The 24,841-nt window shown below is 37.1% G+C and overlaps 2 protein-coding genes and 2 non-coding genes across 5 annotated transcripts; 2 read left to right on the top strand and 2 right to left on the bottom strand.

The window, feature by feature from the left end:
- The first annotated feature begins 12,649 nt into the window (after nt 1-12,649).
- On the top strand, nt 12,650-13,629 carry LOC104786937 (uncharacterized protein At4g22758). The gene has a single exon (XM_010512418.2). It carries the CDS (start codon nt 12,861-12,863, stop codon nt 13,428-13,430), a length of 570 nt encoding a protein of 189 aa, XP_010510720.1. The 5' UTR covers nt 12,650-12,860; the 3' UTR covers nt 13,431-13,629.
- A 945-nt stretch (nt 13,630-14,574) lies between these two features.
- Nucleotides 14,575-16,455, top strand: LOC104786936 (histone deacetylase HDT4). 2 transcript variants are annotated; one of them, XM_010512417.3, is made up of 8 exons: nt 14,575-14,732; nt 14,974-15,044; nt 15,165-15,382; nt 15,528-15,547; nt 15,637-15,672; nt 15,771-15,865; nt 15,957-16,119; nt 16,223-16,455. In XM_010512417.3, exons 1-8 carry the CDS (start codon nt 14,720-14,722, stop codon nt 16,270-16,272), a joined length of 666 nt encoding a protein of 221 aa, XP_010510719.1. In that variant the 5' UTR covers nt 14,575-14,719; the 3' UTR covers nt 16,273-16,455. The 2 variants fall into 2 exon arrangements, with proteins under 2 accessions (XP_010510719.1, XP_087306349.1); XM_087450223.1 differs by lacking the exon at nt 15,528-15,547 and having other exon boundaries at nt 14,600-14,732; nt 15,165-15,391.
- Nucleotides 16,456-18,606: 2,151 nt separating this feature from the next.
- TRNAG-UCC (transfer RNA glycine (anticodon UCC)) lies at nt 18,607-18,678 on the bottom strand. The gene has a single exon. It is a non-coding gene; the product is annotated as a tRNA-Gly (tRNA).
- Nucleotides 18,679-24,741: 6,063 nt separating this feature from the next.
- On the bottom strand, nt 24,742-24,813 carry TRNAG-UCC (transfer RNA glycine (anticodon UCC)). Its single transcript has one exon. It is a non-coding gene; the product is annotated as a tRNA-Gly (tRNA).
- Nucleotides 24,814-24,841: the final 28 nt, after the last annotated feature.

Genomic DNA, 24,841 nt, shown 5'->3' with positions numbered 1-24,841 from the left:
GGAGCGGATGTCCCAAGACTACCGGGCGGTGCTGGATTCAGTGAAGAGCAAGTGGGAGAGGAAGAAAGAGCAGACCGCGGTCAAGAGCGATCTCGCAGAGATCGAGTCCAACCTTCTTTTGATCAAGCAGATCGACGGGGGGAGGACATCAATTGCGGAGGAGGTGCAAGTTCTTGAGACGCAGCGGGCGGTCCTTGCGGTTAGGTCCAACTCCTTGGCGGTTTCGGACTTTTTGGTGAGCAAATTGGACCTTCCTCAGATCTCGGAAGACTCGGTCGCGCCCATGGAGGTTGACGCTGGAACCGGGGTCCCGCGCGGTCTAGACGAGCATGGGAGCAACGCGAGTGCCGCGAAGGATCCGGAGGCTGGGACCGGGGAAGAAGACGTTTGAGTTATGGTGTCTTTATTTTATTTATCGTTTTGAACTTGCGTTATTTCCCCGAAAGGGCTTTTAAATCTTTTGTTATGACTTGCCCGGGGGGGTTTTAACCCAAGATTTTATTTCTTTTCGTTTTTTGGAATCAACTGCCTGGGAAGGCATTTAAACCCTTGTTCTTTTCATATTGTCTTTGTTAACTGTTTCGGGTCGAAACGCGTGAGTTCTAATATGTACTCGGGGTATACGGAACTCTCCTAGGCCGGCTTACGGACAGCGGGAAATGTTCCCCGGGCACTTAATTTGTGAACTTCGTAGAATTCACAAAAAATTTGCTATTTGGGGATGAAGTCCTTTGAGGTTTTCCAAATTGGGTAGTGAAATCTTATTTGCTTTCACGTGAGGTCGTGGGGTGCGGACTGTTAGCTAGAGCTGTGTTGACCTTGTTGTTTTTTTTTTGTTTTTGATGAAGTGTTCGAAAAAGCTTGAAACGGTTGCAAGACAGTGCGAAATTCGCATGTGCTGTTTGGTGTCGTAGGTACGTTTATTTGTAGGCAATTTCGTCGCGCCGTTAGAAAGAGTTATTGTTTGTTGATTTGGTATATTTGGTAACGGTGCACCAGGTCATGGTAAAATTCGCGTTTTATTTGGAAAGATTTTGCGGAGCGGATCGAGTTGGGAAGGTGGCTGCGCTCAGGATATTGAGCTGCCTACGTACCCCGTAAGGGGATCAAGCCAGGTCGTAGTTCGATTATTATGGATACCTCTTAGAAGTATTTTTTCAGGTTCATGACGTTCCAAGGCCGGAGCTCGGCTTTACCGTTGCTCTCGTCTACGAGGCGATATACGCCATTGCGAACGACCTCGGTGATACGGAAAGGTCCTTCCCATTTGGTTCCCATTTTGCCGGCGTTCTTTTCTTTTCTGTGATCGAACATTCGACGGAGTACTCGGTCCCCGACGGCGAAACGCCGAGGTCGGATCTTCGAGTTATAGAAGCGAGCGATGGCATTCTGGTAATTTTGAACTCGCACGTAGGCTTGTTCTCTCTTCTCGTTGATGAAGTCGAGGTGATCGCGCAGCGCTTCGCTATTTTCCTCCTCATTCTCGGGGGAAACAGCTCAGCGAATACTGCCTAAGGTAACTTCTGCCGGTATTACGGTCTCGCCCGTGCTGCCACGCGGCGTAGTTCGGGTGGCCCACAATACTCCGGGGAGCTGAGCGTCCCAGCCTGATTTCGCGGCGCTCAGACGGCGCTTGAGGCTGTGCAGGATCAATTTGTTGGCTGCTTCGGCCTGCCCGTTTCCTTGGGGGTACCGGGGGGTAGACGGGGTTAGTCGTATACCCCATGTGTCGCAAAACTTTTGAACCACAGCGGACACCAAGTTCGTCCCGTTATCAGTTACGATCTCGTAGGGGATTCCGTGTCGACACACCACGTTTTTCCAGAGAAAATCCTTTACGTGTTCACCCGTGATGGACTGGTAGGATTCGGCCTCGATCCATTTAGTAAAGTAATCGGTCACAACCAGTAGGTTAGTAACGCGTCGTTTTCCTGACTGTTCGAAGGGTCCGATGGCATCCATCGACCACCGCATGAAGGGGTAAGGAGCGGAGACCGAGCTCATTAGCTCAGCGGGCTGATTGATCAGAGGTGCGTGTCGTTGGCAGGGATCACACTTTCTAGCGTGCTCGTCGCAGTCCGCGAGCATGGTTGGCCAAAAGTATCCTTGCCGTTTGATTCTGAGGGCCAGTGATCGTCCTCCGGAGTGGTTTCCGCAGGGACCCTCTTGGGCGTCCCTCATGATGCTAAGGGTTTCGTCCCCGTGCACGCACCTGAGGTATGGTCCGGAGATACACCGCTTGTATAACTCCTCGCCGATGATACAGAACCGCGCGCTCTGAGCTTTGAGCTTACGCGCTTGCCATCGATCCTTTGGTGCGGTCCCACTTGTGATATAAACACGAATTGGGACTCGCCAGTCCGTTTCGGGTTCCGCTTCTTGCTCGTCTTCGGAGATAAGATCGTCCAAGAGCTCGTCGTCCCGATCAGGTACTTGTTCAGGTTCTCCCGAGTGGGGACCGGATCCGGCCTGGACCTGGTTAATGCTCTGAGCCTTAACTGGGATAGAGATACTTGGTTGATCTATTCCCTCGACGGGTATGATTCGTTTGACCGAAGGGTCGGAGGTGGAAGCCAGCGCAGCGAGGGCGTCGGCGGCTGAATTCTCTCCCCGGGGAATTTTGGTGAGTTCGAACGTTGAGAACTGCTCGGCCATTGATCGAACGACTTGGAGATAAGCGCCCATCCGCTCACAATTCGTGTCGTAGCTCCCATGGAACTGACCGGTTACGAGCTGCGAGTCGCTGAATGCAGCGAGCTCTTTGACTCCCACACCTAATGCCAGCCGGAGTCCGGCTATTAGGGCCTCATACTCAGCCTCGTTGTTCGAGGCTACGAACCCGAGTCGGAAGGACTGTTCCATTATTTCGTTGGTCAGGGATATGAGTCGGATTCCGATTCCGCACCCCTGTCTAGACGATGCTCCGTCCGCGTATAGCGACCATCTCTCGGAGGCGTTCCCGGTATTTTCGTTGGTCGTGGCAAGTTCGATGACGAAATCGGCGAGGACTTGCGCCTTGGCGCAGGTGCGTGGCCGGTATTCGATATCGTATTCGCTGAGTTCTATGGCCCATTTGGCTAACCTGCCGGACTGGCTAGGACTGTGAAGGATGGTCCGAATGGGTTGGGACGTCATCACTACGATCGTGTGCGACTGGAAATAAGGGCGCAGTTTGCGAGCCGACATCACGACTGCTAGTGCCAGCTTTTCCATAGCGGGGTATCGCATTTCAGCGTCAACAAGGGTCTTGCTGACGTAATAGACGGGTTTCTGTTCCCTCTCGTGCTTTCGTACCAATACCCCGCTTACCGCGGAGTCGGATACGGCGATATAGAGGAAGAGGTGTTCCCCATCCGCAGGCTTCGACAGGACAGGGGGTTCAGTGAGGTACTTTTTTAATTCTTGGAATGCCTCTTCACACTTGTCGTCCCACTCGAATTTCCGATTGCCCTTAAGCAACTGGTAGAATGGGAGGCAACGGTCTGTAGACCGCGCAATGAATCGGTTCAGGGCGGCTATCCGCCCTGTTAACCTCTGGACCTCCCGAGTTGTCCTTGGCGAAGGCATTTTGAGGAAGGTCGCAATTTGTTTTGGATTCGCTTCGATCCCATGTTCTGTGACCAGATACCCAAGGAATTCTCCCAACGCGACACCGAACGTGCACTTGGTCGGGTTGAGCTTCATTCCATACAGGTTTAGTATTTTGAAGCATTCTTCGAGCTGAGGAATATGATCCTGCTCGCGCATTGACTTGACGAGCATATCGTCGATGTAAACTTCCATGATTTTTCCAAGATGCTCGGCGAACATCTTGTTGACTAACCTCTAGTAGGTTGCTCCTGCGTTTTTAAGTCCGAAAGGCATTACTTTGTAGCAATAGGTGCCCCGGTCCGTGATGAACGCGGTCTTTTCCTGGTCGGCGGGGTCCATCAAAATTTGATTATACCCTGAGAAGGCGTCCATAAAGGAGAGAGTCTCGTGTCCGGCGGTTGCCTCGACCAGTCGATCGATATGAGGAAGCGGATAATTGTCCTTCGGACAGGCTTTGTTGAAATCTTTGAAGTCAATGCAGATCCGCCATTTCCCATTTTTCTTTTTGACCACTACGGGGTTGGCTAGCCACTCGGCGTACTGGACCTCGCGGATAGACCCTATTTTCAATAGTCGATCCACCTCGTCGTTCACTGCTTTCGCCCTTTCGGGGCCGAGCTTACGACACTTCTGTTTTATGGGTTTGTAGGTGGGGTCAACGTTGAGCTGGTGAGAAGTCATGCTAATGTCGATTCCTTTCATGTCCGATGAGGACCAGGCGAAGGTGTTGTGATTCCGACCCATAAACTGGATCAGGTCGTTCCTTGTACTAGGTTTGAGATCGGCCCCGATTCCAACGCATCGTTCCGGGTGCCCTTCCATGATTCGGACCTGATCGACCTTGGTCATTACGGGTCCGCGCGAGGCGGGATCTGTGCGCTTAACGAGCTGTCTTGATTCCAGCTCGTCAGCGATCATTAATTGCTATTGGTCGGATTTTTTGATCAGATCGTAGCCGCTTCTGTAACACTGTCTTGAGGTTCGTTGGCTACCGTAGATGGTGGCAATTCCGCCCCGTGACGGGAACTTCACACATTGGTGGTACATTGACGGGACCGCCTTCATCTCATATAACCAAGGTCTGCCGAGGATAGCGTTGAAGGGGGCGGGACGATCGATGACCACGAAGTCGACGAGACGTCGTACCCCACGGGCTTCCACTATGAGGGAAATGGTGCCCTTAACTAAGGTCGTGTCGCCGGCGAACCCGGTGAGCGGGGTTTTGGCCCCTTTTAGCTCGGAATCAGGATAACCCATCCGCCTAAAAGCATCGTAGAACAAGAGATCGACGGAGCTCCCGGTGTTGATCATTATTCTGGAGAGCTCGCATTTTCCGACGTCTAACCTTACGATTAGAGCGTCGTCGTGGGGTTTATCCAGGTCCGCGGTTTCGCTTTCCCAAAACGTAATCTCGTAGTCCGGGTCTGAGCGGGGTTTCCGTTCATGATGGTAACTATAGACCCTACGTTGGTAGGCCTTGATCGAATTAACTGAGTTACGACATAAGGAGGATCCTCCCGTGATGAAGTCGACTCTATGAGTCGGATTTGACTCTTTGAAACATCGAGAGATGAACGGGCGGAAGCTCGCGAGCCTCCGGGGAGCCGGAGGCGGGGTAAATACCGAGCCGGGGGAGGTACGGCAAAGAGAGAGTCCTTTGAACACCAGGTCAATGCGTTTCTTTGGGGCTGGAGGGGGGGAAGATCCCTCGGCCTCGTCGGTCCTTTCGCGCTTAGCTGCGGCTTCTTTGGTAGTGGCGTTGGCTTCTCTTGCCCTTTCTCCCTCTTTTTCGAGGTCGATTTCGCCGAGCTCTCCCGCTTCGTGCTTCCGCGCGAGGAGACATCCCACGGTTCTGCACTCTTCAGTCGAGTGTCCGCGTATTTTGTGATACTTGCAGAATTTCTCGGGATCGAAGTTCGGGTTTTTTGCTTTGGGTGCGGAGTCAACCGCGAAAGCATGCAAACCAGACTCAAACGGCTCCTTCCGGAGAGTCTTTTTGGGAGGATTGTACGGTGCTTTTGATGACTTATGGATCTCGGCCAGAGCGGTCCGCTCCTCTTCTGCTCGGGCGAAATTAATCGACCTATGGAGTGCGTCGTCGAGCGACGGGGGTTGTCGAATGGTGAGCTCTTCGCGGAATTTCGAGGTGTACCATAAGTCATGCCGAAGGGCTGCCAGGGCAACCTTGTCGTTTAGGTTGGTTATCCTGGCTTTGGTTGACTTGAAGCGATTGATGTAATCGCGGAGCGGTTCGTCTTTTTCTTGGACGAGAAGCCAAAGGTCTGATTCGGTCACCTTAGCTTGGAAAAAGACTGAATACTGCTTCAAAAATGCCGAGGCGAGCTGATCGAAGCTGTCAATGGAGTTGGATTCCAAAGAGGCGAACCATTCCAACGCCGGTCCCACCAGGTTCTCGGCGAAGTAACGGCAGTAGCCGGCTTCACACTCATCGTCGGTGAGATAAGCTTTTGTTATGGCTAATCTGAAAGCTCGGAGGTGCACTCCCGGGTCCGTTATGCCCGCGTATTCGGGAAGGCGGAGCTTGCCCACGTCACGAAGGCGAACCTTCGCGATTCGGTCTGTGAACGGGGTACGCCTTGTTTCGGCGATCACGCGATCGATGTCTGGGGCTGCGCTTGTTGCCAGGTGCACCTTAGAGCGGATTTGGGCCATCTCGGCGCTTGCCTTATTCATGTACTCGGTTAGGAACTGCGCGATGAATGTGCCGCTACTCGGAGGTCCGGGAAGACCGAGATCCTCGGTCGTTATTCCTCGTGATGCCCCATTTCTGAGTTCTCCTGTCGGGACTGGATCCAGTCTCACCGAGGAGCCCTCCAGAGCCCCCGAGGTGCGGAGGACCTGCCCTGCTGACCCGACGTCCCCGGATGGGGGATGCTCGTCACGTCGCGAGCTCGCGTTACCATTTAAGACTGACGAGCTCGGAGCTCCGTTGCTCTCTGACGGCGCGAAAACGGGTAACGTTCTGATCCCGGGCGGGGTAACGTGGACCGCCTCAAAGTCGAGACGAGTCCAGGGAAGCGCTCTCTCCGTGGGATTGGTTAAAGCTGTTCCCGAAGAGTACGCGGAATCCCGATAGGGTCCGAGATTTGCGCGAGAAGCGAGCTCTTGTTCATGCCGCTCGATTCTGTTCATGAGGGCCCGATTTGTCGCATCTTGACTTTGGGTCTTATCGATCAGAACGGCGAGCATTCCGCGAATCTCGGACAGATCGTTGCTGACGGGGGTCCCGGAGGAGACCACCGGCGCATGGTGCTGTCCGGGTCGGTTCGTTCCGTTATTCTCTGAACGAGTCCATACTCGGGACTGATTCCTGTTTCCTGTCAAGATCGCGGGGGCCGTGGGAACAACCCCGACGGTAACCCCTAGGTTTGTACTACCGAGATTCTGAGTTTGGGCGGGTCTGTGATGAGTGAGACCCGAACCTCCCAAAATACTTTGGTTCGGTGCTTGACTGTCGTCAAGTGATGAGCCTGTCCCGGGTCTGACTAGATCTGTAACCTCGTTATCGGACTGGGCTGACGCGGGTGCACCCTGGGAAGGTGCACTGATGGAGGTGGATCCGTGGACTGCCGCTGGTGGAGCAGTCTCTGAGATGATTGTGTTAGCGGTGGATGGATCCATTTCGCTGGAGTTCAAAGCAGTCGATTTTTGAGAATAGAAAGACCTAAGTCCCCACAGACGGCGCCAAGTTGTTGGGGCTAGAAACAACAATTAGAAGAATAAGTTTGTAAAATGAGATCTGGGCAGACTTTCGGTACAAATCGACTTAGAACTATGAAAAACAACGAACTGGACTTTTGTATTCACTTTCTCTATTGATTCGCTCTGAGCTTGATTACATGTGTTGTGTCCTTCACATTCATCTGCTATTTAAACTAAAATTCCTCGAAACCCTTCCTGAACGTCTCGCTGCAATCTCGGCTCCCCAATCCCGATTTCTTCTCCAGGTTGACTTCATCCTCCTGCTCGGGTTTTCCTCCATGGGCCCTTACTGGGCCTCTTTTCCTGGCCTGCGCGTACGCCCTAATGGGCTTATTTGGTGGGCCTTATGATCGTCGAAACCCAACACCAACACTTATGTAAATATTTTTTAAAATAACCAAAAATAACTTTATTACAAAACTAAAATCTCAAAAATCAAAAACCAAAAACTAAAAACCAAAAACTATAATCTAAAAACCATTTAAAAACTCTCTTCCTTAGTGGATTTTGGATTATAGTTTTTGGTTTTTGAATTTTAGATTTTAGTTTATATTTTTTAGTTTTTACTTTGGTATTTAATATTTTTAAAAATCAATAAAACACAAACTCTTCAGTTCTACTTCGTGCATGTACGACCTCTGATATAACGTTTTATAACATTTCTTTACAAAGCATATATCACCCGTTAATGTGAACTTCGATAATACTTATTAGAACCAAAAAAAATATGGAAATCAAGCTTGAGTTGCTATCATCCGGGGGAGGCAACATCCCAAAGAAACAGCCAAACAAATAAAATAAAATTACACATTTTTCTGCTTAAAAATAAAATAAAAGATGACATTGTCCCGTAGCATAGCATCATTATTCATATGCAAATTGGTGCGGAATCGTGGAAGGGTATCTATCAGATTTGTGCAGATAGCCACGTTTTTTATTATCATGTATTCACGAAATATCCTTCCTATTATTATCTTAGAACAGAACATTCACTCAAGTTTTATTTTAAATTTTGTTCCATCTATATAATTTTCTTCTATCAAGATAAAAAAAATAGAAAACAATGGTCTGTCACGGCTTTGCAATCCCTATATTAGTAAAAGAGAAGTACAACTTGTATTTCACCCGAAAATGCCCCTACGCCCACCACAAGCAAACAACTGCACGGAGGGTAAATATGACAATATAACTAATTGGGTCGGGTTTAATTTCTTGCGTAACCCGAAATTCACGACTCGGGTATTTAGAAAACAATTGGAGGGGTTTGTAATGGGTTTTCAATATAAAAGGGCTGTGCACATTTAAAAAAAAATTTGTAGGTTTTAAATGGGTTCTCGATATATAAGGAATGTGCAGATTTTAATGGGCTAAAACATTATTGTATTCCGGTTGTTTACAATAATGTTTACGAAACCCGAAATTTACCTCCCTATCACGGCAACTTAGCCGAAGATTACGCTGCTCAATCTCATCAGATAATTTGAAAGATATCAATCTCCTAACAAAATTTCTTACCTTACCTTGTTGGATTTTTTTATTAAAATCGATCCTTAACTGAATTATTCTGAAAATATTTACATACCTTAATTTGCAGAATATACCCAAACTTATACAACCAAATTATACCTAATTCGTGATACGTGAAGCCCTCCTATAAATACAATGTTAGTAATCAAAGGTTCAATAATCAAAGCTTTACCCACTCTATTTTTTTTTTTTTCTTTTTGCTTTGACATCATTTTATTTGGTTTTAAAACTGGCTAACAATATTATGGATGGATTCTTAAGCGAGTAATCAAAATGTCTAGAAAGCTTATAAAATGGTTGATATATGTTCGTTTCTCATAATTAAAACTACCTTCGATGCTTTGTTTTTTATATTAGTTTTTTTTTGGTTCACGGGTGTTAAATAAGAGTTAGGATTGCAAGTTATAAAGTATCTCAAATGTTTTGAACTCATAATTGAATATATATATGAGATTGCAAAGATACTAGCCATGAGTTTTTAGTTTTTATATTCAATTATGCGTTTATTTGTGACATTCAGTGACTTCTAAATAGTGTTCTTTAGTTGATATACTATTTTGTATAATATATTGATCTACTATTTTTCTGAATCTATTTGTAGCCTTCTTGATGCAGAAGCTGTTAGTGCAGTGGCTAAATATGTACTCAAGAATGTTGCATAGGGATGCTTCTAATTTCTAAACCTCGAACATTAAAGGTTCGATATTGACTTGAAAATTTATTTTTATTTGTTTTGTTGGATAGTTTCTTTGGTATGATTCTAATTTTGTGGTTCATTTTTGAATATAAAAAAGTTTGAAGGGTTTCGTGTGTCGGCTTAGTATCAGATATGGTTAATGCTTCACACCATAATACTTGCTCTACTTAACTTTTTGTGTATGTTATTTTATAATGTTCAATAAAATGGTTAGTGAACTTTATGATCTTTGGGTTTTTTTTATCTGAAGATTATAGATTGGTGTTAATTGTTTTTTAGATTAACTAACAATTCTTAAATTCAATGTGAGAATAAAATAGTATATTTTGGATTCTCTTCTTGCAGATAGAGTTATTATGGGTTTGGTGGTTCTGTTCCACAAAAGTGCATCATATGTTAAACTGCAAACTATGGACAAGAAAATTAACATGGAAAACATTTGTTGAATTCCAAACTATGGACAAGGAAATTAACATGGAAAAGAATTGAGAAAGTTTCAATAAAACACTATAATAGAAGAGAAGCAGATATATTAAAAAAAATAAAAATCTAATCATAATTTAGAGATTTATTTTAACAAAATTTAAATATTCAAACAAGGAATACATCATGTAAACATATATATATATATAGGATGAACCTCTACGCCATACTGAAAAATGTAGCATTCATTATTTTCCAAATAAAATTTTAACACAAAACTATTTTTAATTAAAACTAATATTTTTATGTTACACAAGGAATTACACAATGTATAAACAGTTACAAATAATATTTCTTTAATTACATAATTTCATTTTGGCAACTTAATTGATCGTTACTTGATATTCATCATTTAGAAAAAAATCCCCAAACTTAGTTACTTACACAATATTTTCATGTTCTTATTTTAAAACATTAATAATACCATTTACTTTTAATTTCTATTTTTACATTTTATTTGAATTCATGATAATATTAAAATTTTCTCTTTTTTATTATTTATTTTATTGTATCAAAGCTTATTCTATTACCATTTACTTTTTTTTTCCTTCTATTGTTTTATCCAAACTTAATGTAAAAATATATAGGCCATGTTCTTTTATCGAGTCATTGCGACAGTGTTGAGCGACTGAAAATCATTCTCTCTCCTTCTAACTATTTTCCTGTAATATCTCTGATAGTAAATCTAACGACTCTATTGAGATATTTTTTTAGAGAAATCAGCGACACGAAAATCGCTAAAAAAATCAGCAACAGATTAAATGGTCTCTAAAGCTTTGGCGACTGTTTTATTACAACACCAGCGACCATTATATGTGAAAGTGGTGTAAAAATCATGTTATTTTTTTATACGTTCAAATGAATCACAACAATTGGTAAAAGAGTAGAGCCGTAATCCACCGGCTGCACTACTATACTCAAATAAGAATTTTTACATATTCCAATCCGTTATGGGTCGCATGTATCCTTGAATATTCCCCCGCGCTGTAGCGTGGATCCGATCCTAGTTTGTATAGTTAATTTATATTGCACAAAACAAGTAGATAAGATAATATAAATTAGGCCACGTGAAGAAGCATCATCAAATTGATTTTTAAAAAAACCTCGTTAACATACATACCAGAAAACACACCAATATTAGGTCCACTCCTATTTTTATTAGTTTAAAATTAGTTATTTCGTTAAACCTCACATATAAGTTGGTTTAGCCCATGAGGTTCACTCACTTACGTAATGTTATGTCCAACATAAAATAACTAATCCTTTTCTTTTTTGCTTTGTTATGCCCTGATAAGTCAAGTTTAGTTGCAATTGTTAATGTACTGTATTATCTTCATCGTTTGATTTACTAATCATTTAAAGAGAATTGTCCCAAACGATGTCACTACAATGCAATTATTGAGGGGACTAATCCACGAAGCAAGTTGAGTGGGGAGGATGAGATTGGTCACATCTCCGGCATCTTTCAGTTATGTCGGCGTTTGGGCCCATCTTTACTTTCTGTTCCTGCCACGTGTATATTGTTTTTATTACAAGACAAGTCCCACTTATTTATGACTTAACCAAGTTGAAGCTGTAAATAATTGGGTGTAATATCCCTAATTCCCTAAGCTTTGTTCGTCTAACCTTCCTAATTTTCATCTCTAATCCAACAGTGCATAACAGCATAAAGGTAGGTTATGTAAACCAATATACTCAGACCCAGCTTACCATTGGATTACAATGTGATCTATTTTATAGTATTTTGTATTACATAATTTACATTCATGCACATGGTTACTTTAATTTCTATAAAATCAAAATTATTTTTAAAGAAATAAATAAAAATCGCTACGATTTCAATTTTAAAATTTTTTAAAACATGCTTTAAAAATTGATATATTATATATATTTATAATCATTTCAATTTTATAGTAATTAAATGGGTGTTATTGGATTCTAATTTATAAAGAATTTTGAAGACTAGAACAAAATCATCAAAAGTCAATAAGTGAAAGATTTTTAAAGATTACTAGAAAGTATTTTATAGTTTTGTTGATTAATTTTCTAAAATTTTATAAAGTAATACAAACAATCTCTGGATTTTGTGATACTTTCCACTACTTTATTTTGTAAAAAAGTATGTAAAATCATAAACCAATAACATAATAATTGAATTAATTAACAATCCTAAATTATTTTCTTTTAATTGAATAACACAAAACTTTTATTAACTTTATAAAAGTCTGAATCCAATAATCCGAATATATTAAGATTTTAAATGTTTTTTTACAAATAATAAACTAATAACACTAAATATTAATAAAATTTAATAAAATTTTGATCGAATAACAATAAATTCTACATAACATTTACTATTTTTAAAACTCGATTAAAATTTCAAACCAATAACCACCCGTAAAGTAACCATGTGCGTGAATGTGAAAACATAGTCCAAATTGGTTTCTACGACAATATGGATAATACTATAATTTCATTCATAAATTCAAAAGCCACCGGTTGAACCTGGACTCAAAACCAAACTTACACACAATAATTGGATCTCCGGTTCACCTCCTATAGCCGGTTCCCCTTCACCTCACACACTCTGAGAAATTTCTTGGAAATTTCTCACCCTTTCATTATCTTCAAATCCACTATAAATACTTTATCTCCTTCAGTACTAATCTTTCTCACATTCCTCAATATTATACTTTTACCCACACCATCCTCCACTATATACATTTTTGCCACTCCTCAAACTTATGTAAGCTTCTTCCGGCGACCGTCGTCAACACGAGAGCCACCACCGCTTCTCCAAGCTTCCGACGGTTTTAAAAAGATCGTTAAAATTAAAAACATGAAGAACGGTAACAGGAAAGCAACGCCGGAAACAGAGAAGCCTCACCGGAGAAAACTATCGGATAAAGCGATGTCGTTTCACGGAAGAGGAACAACGCCGTTATCGAACCCGGGCGAGCTTCGGAGACCGAAGACGTTACCGGAGCTATTCTCAACCGGTGGTCAAAGCATCACGAGACCTGATACGTCTTCGTTCCCGCCGCGTCTGACGAAACTGTTACTAAACGTGACGGTTCAAGGGAGTTTAGGAGCTGTGCAGATTATCATCTCGCCGGAATCCACCGTGAGCGACTTAATCGACGCCGCGATTCGTCAGTATGTTAAAGAGGCTCGCCGGCCATTCTTACCGGAATCTGAACCGTCGCGGTTTGATCTTCATTACTCTCAGTTTAGTCTTGAGAGTATTGGAAGAGACGAGAAACTGATATCACTTGGTTCAAGAAACTTTTTCTTGTGTAGCCGGAAAAATAACGCCGGCGGTGGTGGTTCGTCGTCGGAATCTTGTTCGAAGGAAGTTGAGAAAGTGGCTAAAACTAGTTTCCATTGGCTCAAATTTATTGGCTTCTAGAAGTTTTTTAAACATTTTGGATCATCATTGCTTTTTTCCAAATTTGTTTCAACTTTTATTTATTTTTTTAGGAAGAAATATATTTTTATTTGGTAATCTGTATATATTTTTTTATATTGAAAAAATATGAATGATCATAATAAATTAGTGGTATATAAATGTAATTTTATTCAATTATATGCCAAGATGATTCAAGAAAGGTCTAAATACATTTTGACAAAATGAATACTTTTATTATATATGATAACTTTAGAAGGATGGATATAGCCACAAAGATGGGTAATTACAATCTAAATAGAAGATTGTTAACTTATTATATTGGCCCTGTTCTTTTCTTAAACGCTGCGACAGCGGCAGCGACGGAGTTAAACGACGTTCACGAAAAGTAGAAATGAATTAAACGACACCGGAGCTTAAAAATAATTGTTTCAGTTGAGTCGCGGAAGGCAGAAAATGAGTCACGGCGACACCATATGAGTCGCTGAAATTTGTAGCGACACTTCCGTCATCATCTCCGTTCCTTTTCTGCGACAGTTTTTCTCTCACTACTGTGTTTTCTTCTCTCTCCCAAAATTGTTTTTCTTCTATCTTGTCGCTGTCGCAGCGTTTGGTAAAAGAACAGTATCATTATCTGTTTATTGTTTGTAAGATACTTTGGTTTGCAGACCTCTAATAATAGAAGTTTGCTTTCATGTTTGTTTATGTAATAACGACTTTAGCCAACCTTATCCCTAAAGTCAGACATTTGTGAATTTCGACCAACGAAGAAACCAATTCAGTGCCGTGTTGCTCTTCTCTCTTATTTAATGGTTTAATCCTCTTTTGTTAAAGATAACTAGGCAAAATATCTTAATTTTTAAGGACTGATTTCCAAAATGAAGAATATAGATTGAAAAATTATGTAAATAAGGAGAGAATCATTTCTATGATTCTTCAAGATTTCACAAATATATTCTTCTAGTTTTAGATTATGTAATAAACAAAAAGATTATTTCTTAGAAAAGATATATCTAAACCCCATCATCAAATAAGGCCGATTCTAATTTGGCCCACTATGAATAAAGGCCCATTAACTTAGCCACCCAAAAGGAGTAAGTCTTTCCATTTTTATTTTTTTTGGTTTAAAATTGTCGTAAAACCCTACTGGTTAAAAAGGGGAGGTTTAAAGGAGTAAGAGCATCCATATAAATAGAGCCGCTCCATTGTTCTTTGTTTTTTTCAAACAAACTCTAAAACCCTAAATTTCATCTTCTCAAAGCAGCCACACACTTCTTCATCTTTCACTAGCTATGGAGTTTTGGGGTATTGCCTCTCTGCCTTTATAACTTCTATTGATTAATCAATTTTGTATTCCTTAACTTTGTTCTGTGAAAGAGCCCTTAAAAATATGGTTTTTATGTCTGTATTAGTCAATAAGCATTGTCATTGTATTCAAAACTGTATGAGGTTGTTTGCTAATATTAGTATTGGTTTTCAAAGCATCTGTCTTTATGAGTTTTTTTTTGTTTGAATTGGTACTTGATGAGTAATGGTTCAATTGTAGGAATTGAGGTTAAGCCAGAGAGGACTCTTATGGTGGAACCAGAAGATGGTTACTTAATCCATGTCTCCCAAGTATGTTATCAGTTTTTGTAATTCTTGCAAGTTTCTCCCTCTCTCCTGTGCAAACAAAACTGAACATGATTGATATTGATTGTGTGACTTGTTGTTGTTGTTGTTGTTACCATCTCTTAGATTACCATTGGTGACTTGAATAAGTTAGAAGAAGATGAGAATGTTCCCGTTTATGTGAAGCATGGTGAGGATAAGAATGCGTTTGTTATCGGAAACCTCTCAAAGAAGTGTCCTCAAGTTTCTCTTGATATCTTCTTTGGTCAAAAGTTTGTGATTTCTCACAGCTCTGAAAGCAGTGTCTTTCTTATTGGTTACAAGTCCCCTGATAATGACGAACAATATCCTTTGTGTTTCATTGTCTGTTTTTTAGTTGTGTCTTCAACAGTTTTTACCAATTAGTGATTCGAATTTATGTTCACAAAGCTTGTGTTTGTTTATCCTTGATTTGGCTTTTGCTCTGTCTTTTTTTTTCTGATGCTTCACGGATGAGGAGATTGATTCTGGTGAGTTTCTTATTCTTATGTTAGTATTTTGATTTGAATTGCTTATCAAAGCTTGAAGCTTATCTTTTTGTCTTTTTTATTGTGTGTAGATTCTGAGTTAGAGGAGTACATGGAACAACAATGTGGTTAGTTTACTTTACTAAGCTACTACTGTTTTGAGGTAGTTTGAGTTTACTCGTGACTCTATTTATAGAATCTTAACCTTTGACATTGTTATAAATAGGTGTTTTGCCTCCAAATGAAATGAATAATGAGATCAACCCTGAAGAGGATGAATCTGACTCAGGCGAAGAAGATGATGAATCCGGCTCAGATGAGGTATATTTTGCTTAAGGAGTTGTGTGTAGTAAGCAATGATTCAGTATGAAAAGCTAATCTTGATTGTTTTCTTTCCTGTTTGTTTGCTTAGATGGGTTCTGATGAGGATGAGGATGAGTCTGATGAAGAAGACGTAGAGGATGAAGCACCTTTAAAGGTTGAGCCTCCGAGTAAGAAGATTCCAAATGGTAAAGCAACGAACAACACAGTTGCATCAAAGAAGGCTAAAGCTGCGTTTCAGAACAAGTCATCAGGTAACTAAAAATCCAAAGTGAAGAGATATAGAGATCTAACTTTAATAAATATGAGATGAAATTGGATTAATGATTTTTTGTTTGAACCAATTTTTTGATGCAGGAGGAAAGAAGAAGTGCCCATTCCCATGTGGTTCTTCCTGCAAAAACTAGAGACTGTGTGCCAAGACACATTTTTTCATAGAAGTGTTTTGCTTTTTGATACAAAATTTTGATAGTTATTTCCCCTATTGGTGAATGGTTGAGTTACTTAATGAGGCTTTTGGGCTCTTGAAATTTTTTGGATTATTAATTGTTATGTTGTCTTTTGGGGTGTTAAAATGGTTTTAATGGTTATTCTTAAGTATAATTATTAACCACGGGTGAAGCGAATATTGGCCATAGTAGCATCAGCTTGATCCTTGATCTCAAATTGACTTCTCCTCATGTCACCCAAAATTTCCCATAAGTTCTCTACATATAAACATAAACACATCAATATTCACAACTCTACCAGGAAGAGAGAGATAAGATTCGAAAACTCGGAAGATAAATTTCAAACACTTGTTTTTATTCAGTACAGAATTCAAAAATTACAATAGGGAAATATTGAAGTACATTATTTAATTCACTCAATACATCACTATTATAGACAACAATGACATTAATATCACATATTATAGACAACAATGACATCACAAGTTGGACAAAGTGTTTGCAACTGCATTGCATTGTGAATGCAGCGTAAGTGGAACGCATGTCCACATACTGTGTCCGCCAATGGAACGTCAGTTTCAAAATCACCAAAGCAAATACTACACTCTGTTTCCTTATACTTCAAGATGAAATCTTCCAATGCCATGGGATTGAGCCCAAAATTAAACTGCAGTTCTTGTTGTTCTACATCACCAGAATCAACAACCACTTGGACTGACATGTCATCATCACCAAAAGTATATATATAATGTAAAAATAAGTTTTAAATGAATTAAGATAAAAATTTATATCCATTTTGCTAGGATTATTCATTTAAATTGTGGTATAAATATTTATCATAAAAAACAAGAGAATTCCAACAAAAATAAGTATTACTCAAATATTATGCAAAGCTTATGCAAATACTATACAAAAAGAGTGTTGTTACTATGCATTAAAAGCACAATTCGATTGGAAAGAAAGTGAAACTAATGAAAACTATTTAAATATAATAGAAAATATGTAATTATAATTTTTTGATCCAGATATGAAGAAGAAATATTGAATAGATCCAAAAACGAAAGTGAATGTTTCATTCAACTTTAAGGGTTTACTAGCTAGATGGTCACTTGTTGTTGTGCAAAAGTTGATAAAATTCATATGTGACATTTTCGTGATTGGTAGTAGTAATTTGTAGTGCTAAAATTGACAAATTCATCGTAAAATAAATAAAAAATAAGATTATGTAAAATAACATTAAATTCATCAGAAATCCAAATGAAAACCTCTATCAATTACTTTGAAAATAAGAAAATCAAAAGTTATTTACTATTCCAAATGTTGTGTCGTGTGGATCTTGTGATTCTTGTTGCTAAACTGGATGTGGATCTTGTGATTTCTGGAAGCTGGAAGATGATGAAGCAAGAAGATGTTTGTTTATTATGAGTTATGATTGTGATTTTTTTTTTTTTAATGTTTCTTGTATTGTTGACTTGATGTATAGATCTGTAAGTTTCAAAATCTAAGTATTCGTAACTGTTTTTATGTTTCTTGCATTGTTGACTTGTTGTATAGATCTGTAAGTTTCAAAGTCTAAGTTTTCGTAACTATTCATCACCACACCACATAGTAAAACAAAATACTTAACTAAACACAAGCATTCATAAGAGTTGAAAATGTGAAAATAGCACAAAAGGAATGTATAAACATATAAATGCTACAAGCACAAGTTGTTTGATCTCAAATACTATGATTTGTTGCTAAGTCCATCCTACTCATATTAAGTTCTAAGAACCGGTTGTTTCGTGAGAAAATGACTAAGTTAAATGGATTTGGTTATCTTTGGGAAAGTTTGATCAAGTCTCACCTAGGTTCATAGTAGATTTCTTAACAACAAATCTGAATAGGCTCTAAGTATCCTAGATAAATTACATTCAAAAATATAAAATTTTATAAGGTGCATTTGCAATCCCTATGACCAACGTACATCCGCCTATGCCCGGATCAACTATACGGCTATACTTAATTGTATCTCGCTACTACTAACATTAACTTTGAAGAACCCTTTCTCAAAACTCTTGTAACTACCTTGAAATCCACTAAGCTTGACACAACCCACGTTAAGATTATATACTCTAAACTTGGTTTTTTAAAACTTATCTCAAGAATTGGTCACAGCTATTCACGTTCAACTTTTGTTTAACCACCTTCGTCTGTGAAGATCACTGAATTTTATTTTTAAGAAAAACAAAAGAAACTCTGCGTCTAAAGAAATGAAAACAGAGACGTTTACAAAAATTAAAAAAGTAATATTGCGTCTGCCGGGAGTCGAACCCGGGTCTATTGCTTGGAAGGCAATTATCCTAACCGTTGGACTACAGACGCTATCAATTTTAGTTTTCGTTTTTACAGTTTATATATATTTAATATCTGTTTAAAAGACACACCACGTATTTTATCAACCAAAAACTATGTGAATCATACGTAAAATCTAAGCGGGTGTATTGAAAGATGGATTTTGGAGGATTTTGGATTTGTTTTAAAATCACATGTTATTCAACTTGTGATTTTCAAATCACTTGCCAAATCCAATGTTATTGAATCTGGAATTTTTATTAAATCATTTAAAATCACTCACAATCTTTTGTTATTCAATAAACAATTTGTAAGAATCATATCAAATCTACTGTTATTCAAAACATAATTTTTATTTTTCTAAAAAACCATAACATGGATTTTAGGAGATTTTAAGAGACTTTAACTACATTTTTACATAAGAAATCCAATTGAACAAATCACACCTTAAGAGATGTTATTTTGAAGGATTTGTTATAAAAAAAAAAATTGAAAGCTTTCGTTCTAATATTATAGATGCTCTCGTTCTCATATTTGTTCTAATGATTAAATCACACCTTGAGCATATATGCTCTCGTTCTCGTATCTTTGTTTATTAAGTTTTTTTTATCAGGCTACTAGTTTTGGTGCAACCACACGGATGGTACCTGCTCCAAATTCAGCAGACAACAAAGCTCCCGATTAGGCCAAAACTAGAACAATTTGGTATAACAGTTCGAAACATGCATTTTATTCTATCGATCCTGCGCTCTTTGCTTCACCAAAGTGAGAAGATTAGTGGCCAATGGAATACCAACAAACTTCGTTACCACAAACGATGTTACAGAGAGAGCCCAGCTTTTATTTTGGTGAATTTCCGTTCGTTTTCATAAACCCACTCATTTGAAATCTTTGGGCAGAGCACTTTGGGTCATCGATATATATATATATGTCATATTAAAATCTTTTTTTTTTTATTCTAAAATCTCTTAAAATCACCTTATGTAATCTCTTAAAATCTCACCAAATCACAAACTATTTTTTCTTTTCTGAAATGAAATATCTAACAATTCCACAAAACAATCCCAAACACTCTTTTAAAATCTCTTAAAATCCAAATTTCATAAATCCCACCAAATCCTCCAAAATCCATCTTTCAATACACCTCCTAAGATCCATTGTCTTCAAGCTTGTTTCAACCAAAAGCGTGACTTATGTACATACGTAAAATCTAAAATCCATTTTTTTTTTGTAGTCTATAAAAAGTAAGCAAATAATTTTTTTTTCTTTGCTTTTGCTTCACTCTCCAAGCGATTTCCCATAAGGAAAAAACAAAAGAGAAAAAGATAAAATTTCACTGTTACTAGATTAGGATCCATGTTAGAGTACGGGTTGAGAATCTTTTTATTTATATTGTAATTTTTATATAAAATAAAATTTATGTGATTATTTTTTAAAATTTTTTTTTGATAAAATATTATGCAATAAAATTTTATGCTAAATATGATGACTTGAAAAAAACACATATTTTAACCATATGGTGGTGGGCTAGTAGTTCCCATCTGGTTGGAACTTGGAAGAGTTGTCCTGTTGGTCCAGATCACAGATCAATTCTCCCATATGCGGAATTGCTATTCATTTACTATGTGGCCACATGGATATGGACCCTTACTTACGGTCCATTTGAATACCCGGAGAGAGGGTCTATCCGTTGACTGCATCTCCTCCAAGGATTAGTTTTGGGCCCTTCCATTGGCCTGGGGATTTACCCTTAGTTATATATAAAAAAAAACACATATTTTGTAAGTTTTATATTGTTAATGATTCTAGATAAGTACTCGTACTATAACACGGGTTAAATTTCTTTTTATAAAATTTTTTGTCTTTTATATTTTAAAATGAAAATTTAATATGTTGTATTTATTTATGTATGTGAAGTTATTTCAATGTATATTCTACATCATGACTTGAATGTCATTATAAAACATAATTTTTTGTAAATTTGGTTTTTAAAAACGAGTTATTATATTATGAGTAATTCAATATATGTTATAATTTTTGTTTTAATATACTTGGTTTCTTGAAATTCTTTTATATTATAGTTTGACATATTATTGACCATTGCTATAACAAATCAAATTAGAGCGTTTATAGTTTCTAACTTTTTGATCTATTAAATATTTATGATATTCTTCAAAATATCTCAATATTTTAAAAATATTTCAAAATAAATTATTTAAAGTTTCTTATATTATATATATATAATTATAAAATTCAACAAAAAAATATGAAATTGAATTTAAAAATTCAAATTTTGACCAGTTACTCAGTAAATTTTTTAATTCAATAGATATTATTTTTCAAGAATAATATTGCTAAAGCTTGAATATTTTCTAGATTGACCAACTTTTTTTTGTTTTGAAAAATTTAACTTATGGTATATCCAGAAATAATTTTTTTTAATTATAATAAATAATATGATTATTTATTTGTTTCACAAAATAGACTCATATATAAAGATGAGAGGTGAAGTATAATGATAATTAACAAATTAATATTGTAAGTTAGATATCAAAGGATTTTATTTGATGAATAATTTTATAAAATAAATTAATATGGTAAGATGATATCAAATAGTGGCGGATCCAGGAATTTTTTTTTACCGGGGTCAATTAAATTAGTTATAATTTTTTTCCATTATAGTCTTCTCTACAAAATATATGTATATAAATAAAATTTGTCTGAATAATTTTAATTGATTTTGCAACTATTTTTGTAATTATTAGGTTTTGAACCCATGCTACGCGTGGGTTTATTTGATATATTTTGATAAAAATTATATATGATTGGTGACGGTAATAACATATTATCTCATAAAAATTTAAAATTAATACTAAGGAAACAAATTAAATTTCAGATACACAATTTTTTAAAATATAAAAATCAGTTGTGTTATAAAATCAAATCTGATAAAAAAAAATCATGAATTTAACTCGACGTCCAGGCGAGGCAAATCAAACTGATGACCTCACATATCCTAAACTATTTTTTTGACCACCAGAAAAACAAAACAATTTTATAATCATGAATTTAAGTCATTTTCATATTTAATTGATCGCTACCACCTATGTTTTCGTGTTTTTTATTCAATACTTTCTTATTCTTCATATTCTTACTTGTCATTTTCATTGTCAAATTTTGTGGTAATTGTCATCATTACTTTTACCGTTTGGTTCTTCGTTATACTCTTTTTCTTCTTCTTCCTCGTCAATTTCTTCACATTCTTCCACTGAAAAACTTTTTTTAGACTACCACACAATTTGTTAACCTATCAAACTCCAAGAACAAAATCATTTATTTTCTCATAAAATTTGTAAAATTCATGAAGACCAGCATAGTCAACACATGCACCCAATTATTGATAATTTTATCCATATACTTATTTGGTTTTAGATCTACGCGTTTAGAAACTTCTCAAACCAAAATCCTTACTTTGGTTTATAATATTTTAAAAACATAATAAAACATACTAATAATTATTTATTTAATATGAATCATATGATATATAGAAATATGAGTACACTATAAGAACATATTAATTATAAACAAATAATATCAATTATATTATATCATCAAATAATATGAACTGTATCATATTATCAAATAACTGTAACCGTATATAACATTAACCACTTGAACCATAACCGTATTTAAACGTAACTGTTTAACCGTTTATTAAACGGTTCTGGTTAAGGTTTAAAAATTTCTAACCATAATCGATGGCTATTAAACCATAACCGTGACAACCGTAACCCTGGTTATGCCTATGTATAGCTAATAAAACATGTGTGTTTGTCGTCCATCTTTCTTCTTTAAACCTCTAAATTTGACTCAAACATCAAATTAAGGTCTTGCAATGTCAATCCTTCTTCCTTAGACCCAAAAAAAAAATTAATGAAAGAATATCAACTCATCTATAAAATCATACAAAAATATGTTTTACAGCTCATAAGAAATAAAAAGCACAAATATAGATAAATAAGATAGTTTATGTATTACATCAATATTTATAATATTTTAAACTTTTAAAAGGTTTCGAAATATAAAATTTGAACCTTTTAAAAAGTTTCAATATTTATAATCTTTTAAACTTTTAAATTTTAAAACTTATAATATTTAAAAACTTTTTAAAAGCTAAGAATTTTTAAAAGTTTTAATATTTATAATATTTAAACTTTTAAAATTTTTAAATATTATAATATTTTTTGAAATTTTTTAAAGTTTTAATTTGATCAAATAAAAAACGAGATCAAACCAAATAAAAATTTTAAATTTGGAAGCCTGATAAATCGAGTTTTTCTGCTTATTCGTTGTTGGAAGCATATTAATCTTATTTATACTGGTTATGAACTATTGTCTAAAAAATTTCTAGCCGATGTGGGATATTGTGCATAGTTCTTTGATTTCCATAAATTTAAAATTTTTCTTTTTCTAAAAAATTCTGGAAATTTAAAATATGTTAATGAATGACATGTCAAATCATGATAGGTTGTTTTAAATAATTCTTAATATATAAAATTCTGGAGATTTTAAAAGATGTTAATTAGTGACATGTCTTATCACTATTGGTTGTTTTAAATCCTAGGTGGACGGCCTTAGGAGCTTATAGCTTCTACATTTTATTAGTATAGATTTTGTGATTATAACGTTATTTCCTTCTTTAAAGATACACAATTTAGTGAATATAAAAAAAAGGATGATAAACTATGTTAAATAGGTAAGCTCTCGTTATGGCAAAAAAAACAGTAATAAAATGTAACAAAATGAGACAAACAATAGCCTATATCCAGAATTTGGGGGGTCAAAAACAAAACTCTCTACCAAATCAGCCAACACATCAGAGATGCTAAGCAACATATCAAATATCTATATTTAAGTGTATCAAATGATTTTTTGGATATTCTTAAGTGTATGCATATAGTTCACGGATTGACCAATTAATTTATAATTTTTTTTTGTAATCAACCTATATTTAATCTATAACATATTTTGTAACCAACTACCAACCTATAAATATTATATAGTCATACTTGAGTGAGTAGATAAATGGTATGGATCAGAGGTTCCCACGGTATAATAATATATATACTAGATAAAGATAAGACAGAAAGATTAAAGATTTGGGAGACACTACAACTGTTTTCTACTGAAGAGATGTAAAAGAAATGTATGGGGACTTCACCTGATAAACGGATACTAGAGCATCTGACGACCTCTAACTGCAACGCCGAATATTCCAGAGGTGATCGGTAGTGTGCACTCAGCAGAAAGTGTCTTAGAGCAAGTGGATGGTACCTAGCCTTGATTTATACAGGTTCAAATATTCTGCATTAGCCATGAGAAAACACACACCCAAAGAAGAAGACTTAGTTTTGATAATAGAACAAACAAGAAACACACTGGTCTAATGGTAACAGAGTTGTCCAGTGAATATCTCATCTCCACGTTGTTGCTAGTGACATGGGCATTATGCAAGCTGTAAGTCACGGCACTATCTTCGAAAGCAGAACATATCTGGGCGATCACATGTTCATGATGCAGGGATTTTAGATATACACCACCACCTAGAATGTCAAATCTAGGAGACAGATAATGGGTGCTCATTGCGCTGCATCCAATGTGCCACCCTCTTTTGCACCAGGATGGCATATTGTAAACTATATGCTTTAAAAATTTTAATTTTTTTCTAAAGCTCATATATCTTTAGAAATATCTTGTAAATCTTATAAAATTTTATAATTTTGCATACTATAAAATGAATATTTTTAAAAATGGATAGATAAAAGATGCATATTTCTAATAAAAGTATCATATTTGTATGGTTATTAGATAAATTAAAATTAATTAATATAACTGATATAGCAATCATACGCGAACTATTACTTAGTTATTTAACTCATGATGGATGAATTGGTCAGACCAATTCACTCACATGTTTTAACCACTTTCGTTTGTTAAACAATGAATTTAAATAAGAAATCAAAACAACATCAAGCAGAAGAATTCTGCGACCAAAGATATGAAAACAGTATGCAAAAAAAAAAAAAACAAATTTGCGTCTGCCGGGAGTCGAACCCGGGTCTATTGCTTGGAAGGCAATTATCCTAACCGTTGGACTACAGACGCTATCGATTTTAGTTTTTATTTATGGTTT

This window comes from Camelina sativa, chromosome 5 (assembly GCF_030686135.1).
Source record: "Camelina sativa cultivar CO46 ecotype springtype chromosome 5, ASM3068613v1".
Lineage (NCBI taxonomy): Eukaryota > Viridiplantae > Streptophyta > Magnoliopsida > Brassicales > Brassicaceae > Camelina > Camelina sativa.
The sequence above is the reverse complement of the archived record's forward strand: the minus strand, read 5'-3'. Positions and strand labels throughout refer to the sequence as shown.

Bases quoted from the DNA above. Each gene is read 5' to 3' on its own strand.
- LOC104786937 (XM_010512418.2), top strand. From the start codon at position 12,861: ATGAAGAACGGTAACAGGAAAGCAACGCCGGAAACAGAGAAGCCTCAC.
- LOC104786936 (XM_010512417.3), top strand. The intron at 15,045-15,164 runs GTATGTTATCAG...ACCATCTCTTAG, and splicing joins ACTTAATCCATGTCTCCCAA to ATTACCATTGGTGACTTGAA. The intron at 15,383-15,527 runs ATATCCTTTGTG...CTGATGCTTCAC, and splicing joins TCCCCTGATAATGACGAACA to GGATGAGGAGATTGATTCTG.